At 50.1% G+C, this 14,769-nt stretch overlaps 4 protein-coding genes across 4 annotated transcripts in view; all 4 read left to right on the forward strand.

The window, feature by feature from the left end:
- Nucleotides 1-14,769, forward strand: part of S100A1 (S100 calcium binding protein A1) — a 150,355-nt gene that overhangs the window by 91,453 nt on the left and 44,133 nt on the right. The window lies entirely within an intron of this gene.
- On the forward strand, nucleotides 4,234-4,632 carry LOC114014624 (sericin-1-like). Its single transcript, XM_027799021.2, has one exon. It carries the CDS (start codon nucleotides 4,234-4,236, stop codon nucleotides 4,630-4,632), a length of 399 nt encoding a protein of 132 aa, XP_027654822.2.
- Nucleotides 8,214-8,552, forward strand: LOC129734288 (loricrin-like). Its single transcript, XM_055697092.1, has one exon. It carries the CDS (start codon nucleotides 8,214-8,216, stop codon nucleotides 8,550-8,552), a length of 339 nt encoding a protein of 112 aa, XP_055553067.1.
- Nucleotides 12,399-12,737, forward strand: LOC129734289 (loricrin-like). The gene has a single exon (XM_055697093.1). The coding sequence runs from the start codon at nucleotides 12,399-12,401 to the stop codon at nucleotides 12,735-12,737; it is 339 nt and encodes a 112-aa protein (XP_055553068.1).

Below are 14,769 nucleotides of genomic sequence, written 5' to 3' on the forward strand. Positions count from 1 at the left end.
AGGCAATAAAAAGCTACAGTTCATAACCCCCTTGCATCAGCGGTTTCTGCTTCATCCCTTTGAATTGTTTCTGTTCCTCCTTGTTGGCAAAGCTGGTGCCTGCAGCACCCCCGTTCACCCTCACATCAAGGTTCCTGGTTGATTCAACCTGATTTATTCCTACTCTAGACAAGTTCCTTGTGGAGAAGTAACTAACAGTTTTCATCACAGACTATTTATGCAACCCAGCAATTAAATACTAATTTACTAACGTAAAAAGAAAATCCACACATTTCATCAGAGAGGTAAAAATGAGTGGGTCTGCTTGGCGCGTCATTTCATTCACTGATGAGGCAATGGGTACAGTTCGACTCGTATCATGAGCCTCCAGAAAAATCCCCAAGAAAAAAAGTCAGGAGGAGGGTTCAGGAATGGGAATGGCATGGCTAGTGCAGAGCAAGAGGAGATGCTGAAGCTGGTAGAAGAGAAATGCTTTGGCCCATGGTCCATGAGACCTTCAGAGAACACAGGCATGACAGAACTTGTCTCACCCCAAGGGAGGCAGCTCCTGCAGGACCTACGTGTCTTCAGCAGCTGATAGTGATGCTCAGTGCTGTGCTGGTGGCTGAGAGATAAAGATGTTGAGAAAGACCAAGGAGGGGTGAGATCTCTCAGCCTGAAGGCTTTGACCCAGGGAGAAATGGGGATCATCTGGCCAGGAATGCATGTCAAATGGAAATTAGGAATGGGTTTGTAGATGTCAGGTGGGCACTTGGCTGGACCTACTGTCTCTAACAGGGTAAAAGGCCCCCAACTCCTCGTGAATTATGGCCTGGTAGGGTTAGAAGAGGGTTCACCTGGGCGGACTGTTGCAGCAAAGCAGGGATCTGGATCCAGTGACTCACAGCATCGTGTTCCCAGTGGCTCCTCGCACCTCACCCAGCCCAGGTGAGGTCCTCCATCGTCTCCATCTCCTGGTGTCCTGCCTGGCCCAGCCTGCAGGATGTGACACATCGCAGAATCAGCTGCTTCACAGCATTAATGGTGGAGATTGCTCCTGCAGCACCGTTTGGATAAGGAAAAAAAGTAAGAACAGGCACAGGGTGTACCTTCCTGGGATGGAATTTTTATAAGTGGACACACGGGAGCTGCTGACGTGCTCTGCCCTGACACCGCAGCGAGCCTTCCTTGCCAACCTCTTCCTCACACGTGTGCAGAGGCTAATGCCAGCGTGCACTGCAGAGCACACGGTCCCCATCCCAGGCATGGCTTGGTGGGGTGGCCCAGCCTGGGGGCAGCCCAAATGCCCACCCCATTGCAATGGCACAGCTGCCCCAGTGCATGCAACACCACTTGTGCAAGCCTCGGGGACCTCCGTGGAAAGGAAAGTGCCGGCAAACTATGACAGCTAAGGATGGGGAGTGGGCAAAGGCATCCAAATCCACCTTCAGATACTTCTGGAGCTTGCTGGGCTGTGGAAAACAGGGATGGAGTAGACCTCAAGAGGGCAGCTCCTGCTTCCCACGCACCAGGGCAGAAGTTGTTTTGCTTAAGCTGTTTTGAAGTAGATTTGTCTAACCTCTATTGAGAGGGATTTCACATGATCAATCCCTGTCTGAAACAAAAGAGAAATCTTTGTGTTTCAACCACTTTGCAAGGATTTGGAGGTTTGAACTTGTACCTGGGGTGTCCCTCAGATCCTTCTAAGATCTTGGCTTTCTTCTGTGCTTCATTTATCCCCTTTGTAAACAGAAAACCAATAACTGAGATATGGAAGAATCATGACCATGTATAAGCCACCCCAAATCCATGATACAAACTGGGGAACAAACCATCTCCTGAGATTTGTATTAGGACAACTGCAAAAATTCCTTCCATAAAACCAATAAATTACCCGAAGAGGAAAATAACCACCCACTCAGAACAGGATCAAGGGGTGCAAGGAAGCCTCTCCCAAAGGCAAGGAGCTTTGCAGGAGATACATGGAGCTCAGAGACCAGATGTAGGGTCAGTACAGTCCAGTCTTATACATGGGTCCAGGTCTCCGACGTGCATGAGCATCCTCCCCACCAGACCATGCTCAGGTGAACGTCTCTATCACTGAGAGAAATTATAAACATGTTTGTCACCATCCACGTGATCTGGGGTGTGATTAGTGTATCGTGAATAATAGTTTCACAAGAATTTTCATTCTTCATTCACGTTTGTGAAATAACCCCAGACACATTCTGATTTCCTCACATATCAATTCGTTCAAGTGATTCAGCTCCATTGGTTAGCAAAGAATTTATTTGACTCTATTTTATTTTAATTCGATCTGTGCTATTATTAATATTACAGTGGCCTCTAGAGTCCTGGATGAGATCAGGCCTGGTGTGCTCAGTAGGCGGAAAGACACTTTTCTCCCCAAAGCACAGCATTAAATCAATGGAGACACAGGCCCTGATGCCGTCCTCAGCGTGCAGGTGAGGATGGAAGGACAGAGGGAGGAAAGCTCTAAGAGCCACAAGACTTTCCCCCCTACTTTTTTCTGCAATCATAGTGTAATAAAGATAACAGCAGATATTTGGAACAGATATCGTGGGAATGGGACACTGCTGGAGACCTTTTCTCCTTCTGAGGCTCCTACCTGGATTCTCTCTGTCTCCTCTAGGGTTTAAAATTCCTTCTGTTTGGCTTAAAAGTCTCTCTTTGAGCAAAGAAAGGGCTGACTTGAAATACTGCAACACTCCTCTTAGTGTTGTTTTACTCAGAAATAGGTTTCTCTTTGATGTTACACCCCAGCCATGTCCCACCACCTGCGTTTGCCTGCTCCTGTCGTCCCAACCGGACACATCCAGCAGGATTTTGCTTCAAAGTCTCATATCACCATCTCCCACCTCTAAATCTCAAACCCAAAACTCAGTGACAGCTTTAGAGCCTGGAGGCAACTCAATTCTTTTCGTAACCCACCATGGCCAAGCCCCATCATCCCAGCAGGGGTGTGTGGCCAGTGCTGGCCCCCAGGGCTCAGCGGAGGATGATCACACTCCTTGTTTTTAGGGCACCCCCCACATAGACCAGCCCTGGTCTCTGTGCTCACCTTCTGCCGCCCCATCATGTGCTCATACCTGCATCCTTAATTCCCTTTGCCTCCTTCGCCCACTCATAACCTAGATTTTTTTCCCAAGCTGCCCAAACACACTCATTTTCCTACACACCACCATGGTCTTATTTGTTCTCTTTCAAGACCTTTTTATTTTCTGGATCCCTTTGGAATCCAGTCATCAGCCCACCTCCCTATCCCACCTTCCCACCCACTACCATTTTTGCATTGCCTACTTGGGCTCACAGCTGCTTTGCATTAGACACAAGAAGCAGGGAAATGCTTTTGTCAAAGGCAGCAAGACCATCCAGAAACCTCCCCCTCCCTGCATGTGAACCACACCAGGCGTGGTGGGCAATTAACATTTTTATGGAGTAACGAGAGGAATGGTGATCCCAAAGGTGGGATATTGATCTGCTCAGAATACCATGAGTCAAAACAGCAGTGTAAAAACTCTCCAATTAGCAAAGTGCTCGGGGTGGTGAACAAGCAAGTCCCTCTGGTAGGAACTCGTCTTGTTTCTGGAGGAAAAACACTATAAAAGATCTGGCACCCGATTTCTCTTCATTGTCTCAGCTTCACATCTCCTCTTGAATTTCTGCTGAACAGGGTAAGTTCGGCTGGATCAAACTTTTGCGCTTTTAATGATCGTCAGCTTTGCCCTGACCCTGAGGTCTTGACCGCTTCTCCTACACATCTCCTCTCTGTCACTGGGTCTGGTCACAGTTGCTCTGTCCTTCTGCCTAGGTTGTCTTCTCCATTCATGTCTATACATAAATAATAGAAAGCAACTAGGAAAAATTAAAATTTGCTGGTTCAGTCAGGAGTCTCCAGATCTAGCTCTGGACTTTGTCTTGCCACCACTTCTCACTAATCAGCAAGTGCTTTAACTTTTATCTTATATATTTGCTAAACACAGGAGAGAAAGGAAAGACTTGCTCAAAGGAAAACAGCACGGAGCACTTCTGTACAGGTCAGAGACCGCTACGGGCAGATGTGCATTCCACATTTTTCTCTTTTCTTCAAGAACCTGGCTTACAATGAGAATTTATTCTTGATATATAATCCCATCTCACTAGTCATTTATTACTGCTAGCTGACAGATGTGACAGTGTCTCTTGCCTTTGCACCCACTCAAAGATGATAGTCTTCCCAGCAGGTCTGCAAAGATGTGCTCCCGGCAAGACAAAGACCAGTGCCACCAGCAAGAACAATCCTCATGCCACAGCAGTGAAGGGTGCCACAGGAGCTGTGGTGGATCTGGATGCCATGGGAGCAGTGGTGGATCTGGATGCCACGGGAGCTGTGGTGGATCTGGATGCCACAGGAGCAGTGGTGGATCTGGATGCCACGGGAGCAGTGGTGGATCTGGATGCCACAGGAGCAGTGGTGGATCTGGATGCCACGGGAGCAGTGGTGGATCTGGATGCCACAGGAGCAGTGGTGGATCTGGATGTCACAGGAGCAGTGGGGAATCTGGATGTCATGAAATCAGTGGGGGATCCTGCCATGGAAAACCACAGGATTGCCAGCAGCAAATTTATCAAGTATCCTCAAAGATGAAGTGATCAGGACATTATCTGCATGTTACACACACGCATGTCCTTGATCTTGTGCTGAGTTCAGAAAGCTTTGCATGTGTCCTAGCAATCTTCAAAGAAAATGTCTCCTCTCCCTCCCCTGGAGAGTCCTGTGCCTCTGATGAGCTTATCTGTGGGTGCTAAAATAAACTGGGTACATTCACACGGGTGCAGTGCTCTCTCTATCAGCCTGTGACTATATATGAGCCATTACAATTCGGAGATCATCAGGGTTCCATGTTCACGATTTTTCTTTCACCTGCGTTATCACAGTACAAGACTCCTTGTGTTAACAGCCCTGCAGTTTCCCTGCCCAGGCACAGGCCACAGGGGTAGGCATTGTCCCTATGGACTCCATAGGAAAAGAGACAGAATAAAGTTTTTTAAATGCTGACATTGCAGGAGGCTATTTATTACTGGCCTCCTTTTTTTATTACTTTTATTTTATTACTTTTTTTATTACTTAGGCCTCTAGAGTGCAGGCAGCTCTCCTCCACGCAGCCTGCCCACAGAGATGGACACCCAAAACCCTCCACCAAGACCCCATGGGCTGCATTGCACAAGCCCTCGGGGCCAGCTGTGGGCACAACTGTGGGGCAGAAAAAGTCCTAAGGCAAAGGCACCCGTGGTGGGGCAGAAACCCCTTTTTTGCCATCTGGCCCCAAGGTACCATCCTTGGAGCAGGTATCTCCACATGTTTACAACAACCCCCCCCAGCAAGCCTTTCTAGAAACCCTCTGCCCAGCACTTCAAGAGCCCTGGGTCGAGCCAGGGGCGTTGCAAGATGGTAGCATTACCCAATGAGCTGAGAAATTTCCTCTCAACCTATAATTAAAAGGAATTGTGTAATTTATTGGTCTGCTATTGCCATTCATGAAATGGATGCTGCCCTGCTAAGATTATTCTCAAGTGTGTCACGATGATCAGAAATATCTGGCATTGCTGAAAAGGGTGCAGATGGCAGATGGCTCCCGGACCAGGCTGCCTGCTTTTAGTGTAGGAATTGTTTGAAAAAACTGGTGGTGGGGGTCTGGCGTTTGCCTGAAGCCCCCATTGCAAACTGCATTTGCATATTAAGGTGGACAGCCACCAAATCTAGAGTGACTGGGACTTGTGGCTGGGTGCTGCTGATCATTAACAAACTCAAAACAATTAAAACACGAGGAACTGAACACAGCACAATGTTGAGAGCCAAGAATTACTTTGAGTCTTTTTTCACAGAGAGAATTTCTGATGCCAGAACAAAATACAATTAATCAGAAGTGTTCAAGCCTAGGTATAGTTTGTCCTGATGCTGTTCTAGATCATAACAACAATTTAGCAATACAAAAGAAGCAATTAGGCTGCTTACCTAATTCATTAACCGTGCCCTGTCCACTCACCTTTCCAAAAATCGTCCGTGTTTCAGTAACAGCAAATATGTCGGATGTTTTTGGGGTTGCAGGAACCGCTCAGGACTTGTAGTGGCTTAACGAAGGTTCAGACACTTGCATTCAAAGCAAGAGTTTGCAAGAGGCTGGCGAGGCTCCTCAACGTCTGGCAGCTTGTTCCATTTTCCAGCCACTTCCCAAAGGATGCCGGGTCTCTCAAACAGCATTAGCAAAGGTGGGAAGAGGCTAAGCCTCCGTCTGACTGTGGTCAGCATCTGGGAATAGCATAAAAAACTCAATCAGCATGGAGAAAGAAAAATAAAAGGTAGGAGAGGTGGACCAAAAATATCAAATGCTCGAGCATCTCTGCAGGCAAGTGAAATATTTTTCAGCCAGTGTTGTCCATGCACTTTTGCACTGACAAAATCATAGCAATTCCCTGTTTCAGCTAGCAATAATGATTTTAGTCTTTTATTCGTGCCTGTTTAATTACTGAAGTGTCTTCCACAAGTAATGGCAGAAAAGAGCAGAACATCTGGTGCCTGAAGCACTTCCTAGCCCAAGCAGCAGAGGCAGAGGAAAGGAACAGGGACTGTCTCAAATTATTGCTTGCAATTAGCTGTCAGTGCAAACGTGGTACCTGGCCTGGCCTGAAGGCTCACGTGGGTCTGTGCATCTGTCCCAATAACACTCGGATTTGTTGGCCAATTACAAGCTAATTGAGGAACAGGGAAAATTGCTCCAAAAAAGGATGTTCCTACAAGGTTGGAGAAAGTCCCCGGGGTCTGCCAGCTCCCCACGATGTGGCAGCCACCCCAGGCCACTGTGCGTCACTGAAGACAGCACCCATGGGAGACCTTCTCCTCCACATGCCAGCACTGAAGCCACTCACAACCTGGAAAAAAAAAAAACAAAAAAAAAAAACCCACCCATGTTGCCATTCCAGAATTACTCACAAGCTGAAAGTTAACCACATAATTATGTACCTCACTAATCCTGGATCACTACTCTGGGCAGGTCTTCCCCCTTCCAAAAATAAGAATCCCAACTGCCTTTGGTTCTTCTTGTAACAGCAGGAAACTTTTGACCAACAAAAACGTTGTATAGGGGTTATCTTTTCCCCCTCCTCACTACTCTACCATATTTCAGCTGGTTTTAAGAGAAATGAGCCAACAGTGGAATCAGTCAAATTGCTGCTGAGGAAGAGTAGTCTTCCATGCCAAAGGTGTTGTTGGCACTTATAGGACTCTCTTGGCTTATGGGCATTCGCAGCACTAGAGCACCCCAAGGCATTTTAAAAGAATGGTGTGATTTAGCCGTGGACATCCCTCCCCTAAACGCAAAGCATTCCCCAGCTGAGAGCAAGACCAAAAACAAACTGGCAAAGCTGTGGAAACCAGGGCCACCCACACTACTCCCCCACTGGAGCTAAGCACAGGTAGAGCTGGCAATTAAATATTTCTGCGGCACAGGAAAGACGACCGGTAGGAAGAGGCAATACCCAGCACAGATGAGGTGAGTCATGCGAGTAACCTGAAAAGTGGGGAGGCAAAAAAAAAAAAAAAGCCATCGATGAATTAAATGAACCAGCAGACCTCTGTGACAGGGAGGTGCTTCATTTCCAGATGGGATGTGCAGAGAGGGTATAAAAACGCTCGTGTCCCGGAAAGCCTCATTCCCTCCTTACCCCTTCGCTGTACGAGCATCTCAGGTAAGAGGGGTGATGCTGCGGGGCTGCAGGCTCAGGGCAGTGTTTGAAACTGGCTGGGAAGGGGATGGGTTTGGAGCAGGCTGAGCCCAGCACCTTGTGTTGGAGGTTGGGGATTGCTCTGCGGGTGCTTGGAGGAGGGAGGTGGGGTGAGGAAGGAGCGCGGGGGATGCCAAAGAGAGCAGAGACATTTGGGGTTGGAGGGAGACTCTGGGATGATTCTCCCTTGCCTCTGGGAGCAAGATGGCTCTGCTTTGGAAAGCCAGCCATGGTCCGCAGCTCTGGATGCTCCCACCGTCTCCAGCAGTACCTTCAGCAGGGCAATACCGCAGGTGGTACAAGAAGACGGTGAGAAGTTTAAAGGCAGTTGGGGGTTCTGGCTAAGACTGGATAAATATATAGGCAGATTTGTCTGCCCTGGAAGAGCAGAAGCAGGAAAGGAAAGTCCCTGGCAGCTCCTCTCTCCCCACAGGTCACCCCCAAACACAACGATGTGCTCCCGCCAGGACAGGGACCAGTGCCACAGCCAGGAGCGCTACACCCGCCAGAGCAGCGGTGGATGTCACAGCAGCGGTGGCGGTGGCTGCCATAGCTCCGGCGGTGGCGGTGGATGCCATAGCTCCGGCGGCGGTGGCGGCTGTCACAGCTCCGGCGGTGGTGGTGGCTGTCACAGCTCCGGAGGTGGTGGCGGCTGTCACAGCTCCGGTGGTGGCGGCTGCCACAGCTCCGGTGGGTCCAGCTGCCACAGGACGCCACAGATGCAGGTCCCGCAGCAGCAGCAGCAGCAACAGCAGCAGATCCACCAGCTGCCCTCGCAGAAGATGAAGTGATGGGGTGTCCCCCACAACCCTGCTCCTGCAGCAAAGCCAGGCACAGACCAGCTCCCTCCAGCCTCCGCAAAGCTTTGCAAGCCCCGAGGTTGCCCGGCTACAAACCCCCTCCCCTGCCCTCCAGGACCATCGTGCCCTGGCAAGTGGCATCACTCGTGCCTCCGCCTGATGCATCAGGCTGGGCTTTGGCCCCAGGAGGTGTCCATGAGACAATAAAGCATTAAATTTCCCAGATCTCTCTTGTGTTGGCATTTCCTTAAGCTACTCATCCTTCTTTTCCACACATGCTATAGAGACACAGCTGGCTATAGAGGAATGTCTCCTTCTCTGGAGACATTCCAAACCTGCCTGGACACGGCTCTAGGAGAACCTTCTTTAGCCGGGGGTTGGAGTAGATGATCTCCAGAGGTCCCTTCCAGCCCTGACCATTCTGCGATTTGGCCATAGGGTCTATACAGCCGCTAGCAGGTCATGTACCTTAACCAGGGGAAGACACCCCTGGGAAAGCACCCAGCCCATCACCACGTGTGCACAAGGAGCCCATTTAGCATTGCATTTTAGGGAGAATGATATTGCTGCGTAAAACAGTGCTCTTGAACCCAGCAAAGTCTTCTCGTGCTTTCTGAAGCTCGTCACACACATGCCAGATGAACTCGGCAGATAATCCTCCTCCATGAGCTGAACTAAGGGTTGCAAAGAGTCAAGGGAAGAGCTGGCAGGGAGAGAAGCTGAATCCACCTCCCGGCACAGCCAGGACCTGGCAGGGGTGCTGCTGGAAAGGCAGGGAGGCAACCAGGGAAGGGGTTTTGCAGCTGGGAGCTGCGCAGAGCCTGGCCCAGATGTGTTACAGCCCAGTGCAGAGCCTGAGGGAGGGGAGCCCTGCCGCCAGCCCCGCTCGTCCCAAGAAAACCCTAGAAGGGATTACTATGTTTTGAGGTTCCTTTCCTTTGCCTTTTAGGTTTTTAACCTAAAAAATACTTTTTTTTTTTTTCTCTTATAACCACAATAAAAAAGGACAGAGGCTTCTCTGCTTCCATTTTGATGTGATTTCTTTTAACTGAAAGCTGAATTAGCACGTCTGAGAGGCTGGGGACGGCAAGAAAAACACCAGCCGTTATGAAACTTGGTACAGGGTTGGTTATACTGAAAATATATGTCCTTTCTCATTGAATGCATGAGCTCATCACCTGAAAAGCAAATCATCATTAAACTCTCCTGTGCAGAACATCACCCCTGACCTGGGCAAGACACGACTGCTACAGATATCCTCCAGAAAAGACAAAAACTGGAAGAAATGCAAAAAAAAAGAAATGTAAACAAAAAAAGAAAGAAAGAAATGCATTTTTCCCTCAGACTTTAGTCACTGGTTATTACTTTGGGTAGAAGGAGGGATGCACAGAGCAATAGCAAGAAGCTCTGTGAACATTGTGCTCAGCCTGCACAGGAGCCAGCCCCTCCTGAGCATGCACGCACTTGCTCCAACAGCCACATGGATTCCGCCTGCAGTGCGCACAGCTCCAAGTGGGTGTCTACCCAGTTCCTCTGCTAATTACAATTGCAGCCACCAGTTTCTGTACGAAATTTTATGACATCAGTGGCAGTCAGCACAGTAAATGCCGGCTGCATGTCGTGCTGGGTGAGCCACAGGTCTAGGAGGTTGGAGGAGAGCTTTGCAATCCTCCCCATTGCTGACCCCTTGGGTAAGACGGATGACCATTGCACCAGGTGGGAGGTTCGTGATGGACACTTCCAAGTATCCAAAATTTCCAATGTGAGTAGCATGATCCATTCATGCCCTGGGGACACTTGCAGCCCCAAGGGAGGTTTCATTCCCTTGTCACCACATCCTCCCCTGATCAAGCTGGTCCACGTGCACAGGGACCCCAGCGCCAGCTCAACCCCCTGCCAAGGTTTGTTTGCCTGGAGCCAGGCAGGAGCCACCCAACAGCTTCCAGAAGAAGCAGGAAGGAGCTAATTTTCAATGCCACTAGCGGTGCTGAGCACGACGAAATAGCACTAGTTGACGTGTGCCTTGGGAAAGACATTGGCTTCCAGTCCAAATAGTCCAAGCCCCAGTGCTATCCCCTCCTCCCTTGGAGAGCTGCCAAAGCATTTCTTTTGGGCAACAAGGTGGATCTTCATGTTTGTTTGTGTGGCTGCCGGTGTCATCTTCTATCTCAGACTTTTTCTTGCCTTTATCCTGTAAATAAGGAGCTGTGGCCCTTTAAAGGTCAATGTACTTTGTGTGGCGATGAAGTGCTGGGCAGCTTTTCAGCCAGGACATGGCTGTGCAGAAGGGCCATCTGTGGAGCTCCAGCTTGGCTCCAGAAGATGGACCGATGAAGCAGGCAGCACCAGATGGGTCTTTTAATTCCTCGGTCTTCATTCCCTGATCTTTGTCATTAAGAGAATGGAAATAGCCAGTCTTTGTCAACTAAGCCCTCAAGGAGCTTGTTCTGATGTATGTGAACGTAACAGGACTTGCAAGGCTTTAAACAGTCCCCAGGACCATCTTCTGGCTGCTTAGATGCCTTCTGGGGGGGGAATTCACACCCTTTAAGTCAAGGAGAGGAGCCAGAAAACCTCTGCTGAATACCTGAGACCCTTCTCTAGAGGAATCCCAGGAGGACCTTGTCCTCACCCCGCTGGCTGTCCCCATGGCCATGGAGGATCTTTCAGACCAAGCATCTCAGGGAGAAAAGAGGGCAACTTTCTACTCTTTTTTGCCTGGATTATTTCTGGCTTTATCTGGTGCCTGCTCAATAGCAGGGATTAGACTCTGAGAGCAGAGCCTCGTGACATGGGGTTATAATTATGCCTGGATTTAATTTAACAAAACAAACCCCAAAGACGGCCTTTGGAAACCCAGGCACCCACAGGTTTTCCTATTACGGACAGGTGAGGCTGACAATTAGATACTTATGTGGCACAGGAAACAGATAAAAAAGGAGTGATACCCATCACGAGTGAGTCAGGCAAGCAATGTAAACAGAGGGCGGTTTGATGGGGATTGGGTATTAAATTAATAGACTGCTATGACAGAGAGCTGCCTCATTTCCGGGGACAAGGGATCTGAGATGTCTATAAAACTGCTCCTGTCCCAGGATCTTCATTCCATCCACTTGCTTTCCTTTTGAGCTCAGGTAAGTCTGGCAGCGCAGATGGATTTGCCTTCCTTGGGGACTTAATTCCCAGCAAGGGATGCAGAGCACGGGTTTAATGCAAACCCTGCTGCTGGGGTGCGACGATGCTCGCAGGGCAGCAGGGATACAGAGCACGGGTTTAACGCAAACCCTGCTGCTGCATGCATGCAGGGATGCTCGCAGAGCAGCGGGATGCAGAGCATGAGTTTAATGCAAACCCTGCTGCTGGGGTGCGAGGATGCTTGCAGTGCAGCGGGATGCAGAGCACGGGTTTAATGCAAACCCCGCTGCTGGGGTGCGAGGATGCTCGCAGTGCAGCGGGATGCAGAGCATGGGTTTAATGCAAACCCTGCTGCTGGGGTGCGAGCATGCTCACAGGGCAGCGATACAGAGCACGGGTTTAGTGCAAACCCCAGTACTGTGTGCGGGGATGCTCTGAGATCAGAGATGAGGATCTGTCTCACGGCTGGGCCATGCTGTACTGCTTACACCCAGCTGATGGAATCCTCCATCAGTGGATGCAGGGCACTGCTCCAGACCTGGGGGGTCTCCCAGGATCCTGCACAGGAGTGCAGGGGGTGGGATCACAAACAGGGCAGGCACAAGGGCTGCAGGATTGGGGCACTGGGACAACCAAGGCAGTAGGACATGCAGTAGTCCCTGACAGCTCCTCTCTCCCTACAGGTCACCCCCAAACACAACGATGTGCTCCCGCCAGGACAGGGACCAGTGCCACAGCCAGGAGCGCTACACCCGCCAGAGCAGTGGTGGATGTCACAGCAGCGGTGGCGGTGGCTGCCATAGCTCCGGCGGTGGCGGTGGATGCCATAGCTCCGGCGGCGGTGGCGGCTGTCACAGCTCCGGCGGCGGTGGCGGCTGTCACAGCTCCGGCGGTGGTGGTGGCTGTCACAGCTCCGGTGGTGGCGGCTGCCACAGCTCCGGTGGGTCCAGCTGCCACAGGACGCCACAGATGCAGGTCCCGCAGCAGCAGCAGCAGCAACAGCAGCAGATCCACCAGCTGCCCTCGCAGAAGATGAAGTGATGGGGTGTCCCCCACAACCCTGCTCCTGCAGCAAAGCCAGGCACAGACCAGCTCCCTCCAGCCTCCGCAAAGCTTTGCAAGCCCCGAGGTTGCCCGGCTACAAACCCCCTCCCCTGCCCTCCAGGACCATCGTGCCCTGGCAAGTGGCATCACTCGTGCCTCCGCCTGATGCATCAGGCTGGGCTTTGGCCCCAGGAGGTGTCCATGAGACAATAAAGCATTAAATTTCCCAGATCTCTCTTGTGTTGGCATTTCCTTAAGCTACTCATCCTTCTTTTCCACACATGCTATAAGGACATAGCTGGATTAACAAACATGGTCATGCTATTTGTGCAGGGCTGGTTTATCTCTGAACCCTCATGATGCTCCAGTCATCACCCATGGTTGGTATGGATCATTGTTGGGTGCTCACCAGCTCTGCTCTCGTCCATCAGCCGGGACCAACAAGTCATAGGGGAAGCACAAGAACATCTCCCCATCCCACAGCATGTCCCGTCTGGGCCCTACACCCCGAGCATGGCATGGGTTGTGGGTACCCCCAGTGCTGCCAGAACCCCAGGGCTTTGCATCCCTGCCCCATCCCCCTGGGACTTCCCCACCACAACAGCTTTGGGCAACTTCCTACCCAGGGAGACTGCTGGTGATCACCAGGTGGCTCACAAAAATCAGGCAGGCATTGTCTTGTACAGTTTTTATTGCTTTTTTCTGGTGTTACAACCATTTATGTAAGAAGGAGAAAAATAAGCCCCCCCAAAAAAAAATATTTGGATATTTACAATGCAGCAACATCACGGTTAAGACGGCTGATGTATTAACCCATTCAGACAGGTGACAGCTGAAGGACCAGATCCTGCACTCATTAGCTGGAGAGGGATAATCTACTGCAGAAAACATCCATCCCTGTAGCACAATGATCATAAAGCAACTCCTTGCCAGAAACCACATCTTCCCCGATTTTCCAGAAACTTGCAGATGGGGATATAAATACTACAGACCTGATAACTACCTGCGGTACTTTTTTCCAGTGAAACTCAGGGTTTCTACCATCCCCCTTGCTACTAAAACAGCCTTGGGTAGTTGGAATATGTATCAGGAGCCACATTTTAACCAAGCACAGCTGAGGAAAGCAGCCCTGTTTCTTCACCCACTGGCCACTCACTGTTGGTAACATTTCTTTGTGCAGTGCTGTGCAGGTTAATTACATGAAGACATAGGTGAAAGATTTCCATAAAATAATAATTTAAAAAAAATAATAATAAAAGAAGGCTGTGCTTCCCTTTTTTTAATGGAAAAAACGGCCAACATGCTGCCCCAGCTGCATTTCTTAGACTGAAACATCCTCATAAAGTGTTGAGGTGCATTTTGGACATCTCTCCCCCAGACCTGTGGGAATTTTGCTGTTGACTTCAAAGGAGCTGGAGATGAACTGCCATCCATAGACCTTTAATTTTCCCTGAAGAACTGCCGCTCTTTATTCATTATTACTGTACAGCCTGAGTCAACTAATTGCATGGCTCATTCCAGCCCTATTGACTTGTGATTTTTCACTTTCTACCCATTAAAAACAAAAGGAGCTCATGGAGGAAGGGGTTGATATGCCAGCCGTTGCTCTACCGTTGTGTTTATGAGAAGAAAACAGCAAATCTGCCCCCACCCACCCACCCCCAGCCTTCAAGCTGCATTGGCAAAGCACCCCAGAGAGAAACCTGTGGAGCATCGGGACAAAACAAGAGACCCAGGGTTATTTTTGCCTCATGGAGGTAATACATGAAGTGGGGCACGGTCTTCACATCTGCGCCATCAATGGTGCAAGGGCAGGCATTGCCTGCACCGGAGGAGCAGAGAAAGCCCAAAAGGTGATCATACCGTGCCCACATGCTGCTGGCACCTCTGTCCTTTGCCCACAGGGCAATTCAGGGATCCTACAGGAGAGGAAAGAAAACCCGGGGGGGGCAGTTCGCCTGTGACCACCCCAAAGCCCTGCTGAGGTTGGCATCCCTCCCCGCCAGCCTCCATTTCCCCACCGCCCACC

The sequence above is a fragment of the Falco cherrug genome, chromosome 19 (assembly GCF_023634085.1).
Source record: "Falco cherrug isolate bFalChe1 chromosome 19, bFalChe1.pri, whole genome shotgun sequence".
Classification (NCBI taxonomy): Eukaryota; Metazoa; Chordata; class Aves; order Falconiformes; family Falconidae; genus Falco; species Falco cherrug.

Coding starts and splice junctions, on each gene's coding strand:
- LOC114014624 (XM_027799021.2), top strand. CDS start 4,234: ATGTGCTCCCGGCAAGACAAAGACCAGTGCCACCAGCAAGAACAATCC.
- LOC129734288 (XM_055697092.1), top strand. CDS start 8,214: ATGTGCTCCCGCCAGGACAGGGACCAGTGCCACAGCCAGGAGCGCTAC.
- LOC129734289 (XM_055697093.1), top strand. CDS start 12,399: ATGTGCTCCCGCCAGGACAGGGACCAGTGCCACAGCCAGGAGCGCTAC.